The following is a 6,000-nucleotide window of genomic DNA, read 5'->3' as shown; positions in this document are numbered from 1 at the left end:
TTATAGTCCCTTTAAGGGACTATGTGGGGCTTTACTGTGTGGAGCTTCTCCCCTTGCATGGATAGGTACGCTCCAGTGTCCCCATCAACCCAAAACATGCACAATAGGCTACACCCCCCAGCTTCTTCACAAGTAGTTTACTTAATCACGTTTGATGACATTCGGGGGGCATATGGAGTTTTTCCGGCATGATACTGCTGACAACAACAACAACAACAACAACAACAACAACAACAACAACAACAACTTGCCTGCGAGTTTATGTTGATAAAAATGTTTTATCAATAATATATAAAACAAAAAATGTGCACATGGCCTGTAATTGCCCATTGGCAGTGTTGGAGATAACGTATTACAAAAGTAACAAGTTACTTTTTTCAGTAAGAAATATAACATACTACTTAAAACAAAATATGGGAATATATTAGTCATTACAATTCAAGTAACTTGAGTTACAAGTGCATTTAAATGCATGAATGGAAAAAATGCCAAGCTCCCCCCAAATATAATGCAGCTAAACAAATCATGTTGACAGTGGCGCATTAGATCTGCAGTCTGTAGTTAATGTCGTCAAAGCGAAGGAAAAGGAAATCTCTGACTGCACTTTTGCTCAGGGGTATTATTGCTATTTTCAGTGTATATTTGGCCAAAAGTAACTCAAAAGTAACTCAAAGTAGTGTAACTCAGCTACATTTTTGAAACAGAAATATGTTATACAAACATATTACATTTTTAAAGTTATAGAATATCTTGACATTTTTAAGGAACTTGCCCAACACTGCCCATTGGGTATTTCAAATGTAGCATAGCATATATTTTATTTACTTAATGAGGCAGGCATGCATGGAATATGGAACTGGTAATGATTCAACACACTGTGAATTTTTGTCGGCAGTGGTCAGACTGTGTACCTGTTGACAATGCTGCACTGAATGTCCATGTGGCTCAGGTGGAAGTGCTTTAGCAGCTGGTGCCTTTGAGCTCAAACCCACATTTAAATATAGACAGGAGCATACACTGTCCCTCAGTCTACATTCTTGTCCAGTGGTGTGGAGAGAAAATAAGTGTGAAGGCTTACAGTGCCTCTTCTTGGAGAGTGGTGTAAATTTAGTATGGCACGCCTGACAGACAGCAGGCTCAGTCCTATTAAAATCAGTATCAAACTGACAGTAACTGGCCTGTTTCATGGCTAATACAGAGAATATGCATTAGAGAGGCACCGTGAGAGATGAAACTAAAACTATATTCAAATGCCACAGCTCATTAGTGTACACACCGTCCGACTGCGCTTGATTTGGGATTCTGTCAAATCTAAGGGGAGGTAAAATGCTCTGGCCTCCTGCCTCCTGTTTGAATAACAATCCTTCATTCAAATTCAGACTGTGGGAAATATCTCCCACCGTTTTTGGTCATCTCTTCAGTCAGTTCTATTTAATCAAATGATAGAAAAAGCAATATTAATTAACAATGGCATTGAACATAATTGTTGAAGATTCCAGGTTCAAAACATTTTCACAAGATGCATACAGTGCAGAAGGTGAGGCACATAAAGCACATAAATGTTAATTAACCGCTTACCAAGCACATTTTCTCCAGTTCGGCGTTACCTAAATCTAAAAGCTTCTCCATTGGAGCTCACAGCCTATAGGCCAGTGTAACGCCTCATTTGAAAGCTAAGCCTACCAAACTGTTGCCGCTTTTTGTAGAATTTTTTTTATCGTTTTTGTCATGTTTTACGTTGTTTTTGTGTTGTGTTTCGGTCACTTTTTCATCGCATTTCTGTCACTTTTTTGACGCTCTTTCGTGACTTTCTTACTGATTTTTTGTTACTTTCTCTTCACTCTTTAGTCGTGCGTTGTTGCGTTTTCGTCACTCTTTAGTCATTGAGCCAAACTGGAGATAATGTGCTCGGTTCATGTGGAGGAGAAGTAGTTAACTAATGTAGAATTTGTAATGAGATTGTTTTAAAAAGAAATACTGAAAAGTGAGTAAGTACTGACTATTTTGAGTATGTGTGAGATAGGCCTGTATGGCAGGTGCTGAATGTGAACAGAAAAAGTAGGTAAAAGGTGGTGCAGGTTAAAGGCTACGTTGGATTTATTTTACTGGGAGATCAGATAAAACATCCCAGTACAAACTCCCAGCTGACATGATCAGAATGCACAGTACCACCTGTGCAATTTGCATACTCACACTAATACTCACTGTTGCTGGCTGTGGCAATAATGTCATTTCAATAGCTGTTTGGCAATTACTGCTACCCTACTTTCACCTAAAAGCTTTGACGCCTATATTGTCATTAACTAGGTAGGAAGGCACAGGAAACATATAGAATAGTGAACATAAAATATATATTGTTGTATTATATTTTTTCATACAAAAATCCTTTGTTTTATGTATTGTTTGAAAACTGCAGTGGGAAGAATCTACTTTGGGGCCCTAACATCCGTCTGAAACCACTAATTTATGGTCTAAATGTACACTCGGCAGTCAATTAATCAGACACCTTTGCGTCTTTGTAAATGTCTGCTGTAGCATCAACCTACATAAGATATGACCTACATTCAGCTGCAGACTGATGCAACGGGGCGTGTCTACACTCGCACACCCGCCCACTATTGGATTCGTGCTTTTGATTGGCTACAAGGCGGCCCGCTCTGAGCGCTCATTGGATAGAACCCGTGTCATCAACTTCCCTGGGCGCACGGAGTGAGCTGAAAGAAGGAAGCCACGTTGACACCAAAAGTGAAGATTTTTTGTTTCTGTTCGCGGCCTGAAGGCGCATTCCCCCACATCCACAACTCAGGGCTTTCAGCATCACCATCCAAGGACAGGTAAAAAGTTTTTGTGCGGAATAAACAGCCCTAGTTGTCATTGATTTGTAAGACAGCTAGCATTCACTGAAAGGACAACCGGTGCGAGCTAGCTAAAAGGATGCTATGGTGTTTAGCTGTGGAGTTATTAAACGCTGCTCTTTTACATAATACTATTAATAATACTATCTATAATTCTAATAGAACTACAAAAAAGTGTGAACAAGGGGTATTCCAATTCTAATTGTACAACATCTGCTGAGTACACAGAGTACCTTATGTAGCCTATGTGTACATTATAAATAGTCCATACATTTAGGTCAGTAAACTGTGGCGCACGAGTCAAGACATACAGTGGGGGAAAAAAGTATTTGGCCAAAATCCAATAGAATGTCTATGTGAAACTGACCAAATACTTTTTTCCCCCACTGTACATGTTATTAATGGCAACAACGAGGAGAAAAATGTTTGAACAACTGTTATTGTTACCAACACTACTTAGTCTATTACTAATTTATTATTAAGAACATACATTTAATTTCGTTCTCACTGTGTACTGAAAGTATTGCTGTCCTCGTTATTTTAGGACAGACCAGCCAAATAATCTAACAAGATGAGTGTTGGGTTCATTGGAGCAGGCCAGCTGGCTCACGCGCTTGTGAAAGGATTCACTGCTGCAGGTGTGGTTGTGCGAAAGTCAACAGTGCCATGATATACAAGTTATTCTGCATAATTCTGTTATAGACACATCACAGACGTCATGTGTAACATATTCTTATGTGCCCCCAAAGGTGTCATTGCTACTCACAGGATTACTGCGAGCTCCCCAGACACAGATTTGCCCACTGTGGCAGGACTCAGGGTGAGAAGGAAAATCTCCTTATTGTCTGTTAAGCATTCTTCTTTTTTTTGTTTCAACTAATGATCTTGTATTTAATTGTAGAAAATGGGGGTGAGCCTGACGACCAGTAACAAAGAGACAGTTAATAAGAGCGATGTGCTGTTTCTGGCTGTGAAGCCTCACATCATTCCTTTTGTTTTGGATGAGATCGGACCAGACATTGAGGACCGCCATCTCATTGTTTCCTGTGCTGCAGGTGTAACCATCAGCTCCATAGAGAAGGTCAGCTGATGTGTAATTTACGCTTCGGTTGCAATTATACAGTCAAAAAAACTATGATATTTACGGAACTAATGATATTTCGGCGCTTCTCCTTAGTTTACTTTTCAGTGTTTAAATGTAACTCTATTCTAACAGAAACTGCTTCAGTACCGCTCGGCGCCCAAAGTTATGAGGTGTATGACCAATACTCCAGTGGTGGTGAGAGAAGGGGCTACAGTGTATGCCACAGGGACACATGCAGAGGTAAGAGGCTGATGATATTCATGATGGAAGCTGTGTTTTATTGACCACCTTTCTGGCATCTTGAAACCATTTAGGTAGAAGATGGCAAACTACTGGAGCAGCTGATGGCCAGTGTTGGCTTCTGCACTGAGGTGGAAGAGGACCTCATTGATGCTGTGACTGGTCTAAGTGGAAGTGGACCCGCCTATGTAAGTTATAGAGGTTTAATGTGACATAAGTCTTCACATAATCCTTGTGCTGAATGTATACTTTAATCCATACACAATCACACTTTAAGAAATCAGGCTTTTTGACTAGTAGATGTTTCATGTTAGTTGTTTGTTTTTTGTTTCCCCAATCTTTCAAACAGGCGTTCACTGCCGTGGACGCTCTTGCCGATGGAGGTGTAAAAATGGGTCTGCCTCGGAGGTTGGCTGTTAGGCTTGGAGCCCAGGCTTTATTGGTGAGCTATGGTGCATTTGACAGAAAACAGAGTCTTCATTTCTTGATATGATTTGAAGTACTCTTACTTTTGAGGACCATGTATAACTTTTATGAGGGAGCAAATGTTCCATCCCTTTCTACAAACATGTTCTCTGATTGTTCATTCAGGGAGCAGCCAAGATGCTACTGGACTCGGAGCAGCACCCAGGCCAGCTGAAGGACAACGTGTGCTCTCCCGGAGGAGCCACCATCCACGCTCTGCACGTGATGGAGAGCGGTGGCTTCCGCAGCCTCTTGATCAACGCAGTGGAGGCTTCGTGCATCAGAACACGGTGAGATTGAACCACTTTCATTAACCAGTCATGGTTTTAAAATATTACTGTATTTCCTTGCACACATACTGTATGAGCAGTATAACTAACGGCCAGTTTTATACTTTCAGGGAGCTGCAGTTTCTTGCAGATCAAGAGCGCATTTCTCCAGCGGCCATTAAGAAAACCACACTGGACAAGGTCCTTCAACAGCCTGGAGTTACCGTCAGTGGAGCGGCCAATGGAAAATCTGGCCTCAGCCTGTTCAACAATCGTAGCTCAGGTGTCAAGAAGAAGAACTGAGTCAAAAGAGGCAAACAAATACTCAAGTGCTCAATACATTTTAGACATATCTGTCTTATTCGAATGTTCAGACATTTACAAATGCACTCAGGACTAAACATCCAAATAATTTGATCAAATATTTATTCACGGACAGTTGAATAGATCTGTTGGACCAGGCACCTCCTATCACGTGAACACAGGTGCAGTCTGTGGTTAACTGTTATAGCCTTATGTCTGAACTGATATTATGACCAACACATGTGCGGTGAAGATGAGAAGTCCATTTACAAGCTGTAGACAGTCTGGATACGGGCTCAGATTGTCAAGCACCGTTTAACTGTAATCACTACGGCGGCCATTGTCGGATTTGATCACACCACACCAGATGGTTACTGGGAGACCATCAAGCTGTTTGTGTCTTCAGTGTTGTCCATTATCAATTATGAAGCCCAAACATGGGCATTGTGTTCAAAATATTTTTGTTTGTATTAAGATTATTATGTCAGCAAAGACTGAATGAAAATTTAACTCAATTGGGAGTAAAATTGTTGGCTTTGTTTTCCAGCATATTGTATGTGGCAAAGTACTAGCGTTTTTAATACAGTTGTTGTATATAGATTTTATACAACTGAAGATTTAGTTGTACAACTAACTGTTTAGTACAACTAAAGTTGTATAGATTTTATACAACTAAAATCTATACAACTTAATTTTAGTTGTATAAAATCTAAAGCCCCCTCCTCTATACTGCTATCCTGGGATGCTTTTCTCACTTTTTCCCACAAAGAAAGGCTCTATCTGA

The 6,000-nt window shown here is 40.4% G+C and overlaps 1 protein-coding gene across 1 annotated transcript; it reads left to right on the top strand.

Moving 5' to 3' along the window:
* Positions 1-2,697: 2,697 nt before the first annotated feature.
* Positions 2,698-5,792, top strand: pycr1b (pyrroline-5-carboxylate reductase 1b). The gene is made up of 9 exons (XM_079552776.1): positions 2,698-2,834; positions 3,400-3,493; positions 3,605-3,675; positions 3,757-3,936; positions 4,072-4,179; positions 4,254-4,367; positions 4,529-4,621; positions 4,771-4,934; positions 5,045-5,792. The coding sequence occupies exons 2-9, from the start codon at positions 3,427-3,429 to the stop codon at positions 5,214-5,216; spliced, it is 969 nt and encodes a 322-aa protein (XP_079408902.1). The 5' UTR covers positions 2,698-2,834; positions 3,400-3,426; the 3' UTR covers positions 5,217-5,792.
* The last annotated feature ends 208 nt before the right edge of the window (positions 5,793-6,000 follow it).

The sequence above is a fragment of the Gobius niger genome (genome assembly GCF_951799975.1).
Source record: "Gobius niger genome assembly, chromosome: 3".
NCBI lineage: Eukaryota > Metazoa > Chordata > Actinopteri > Gobiiformes > Gobiidae > Gobius > Gobius niger.
The sequence above is the reverse complement of the archived record's forward strand: the minus strand, read 5'-3'. Positions and strand labels throughout refer to the sequence as shown.

What these genes read in the sequence shown, in the direction of transcription:
- pycr1b (XM_079552776.1), top strand. Translation starts at nt 3,427, where the DNA reads ATGAGTGTTGGGTTCATTGGAGCAGGCCAGCTGGCTCACGCGCTTGTG. An exon ending in CCACTGTGGCAGGACTCAGG is followed by an intron (nt 3,676 to 3,756) that starts GTGAGAAGGAAA and finishes ATTTAATTGTAG; the next exon opens with AAAATGGGGGTGAGCCTGAC. An exon ending in GTGGAAGTGGACCCGCCTAT is followed by an intron (nt 4,368 to 4,528) that starts GTAAGTTATAGA and finishes TCTTTCAAACAG; the next exon opens with GCGTTCACTGCCGTGGACGC.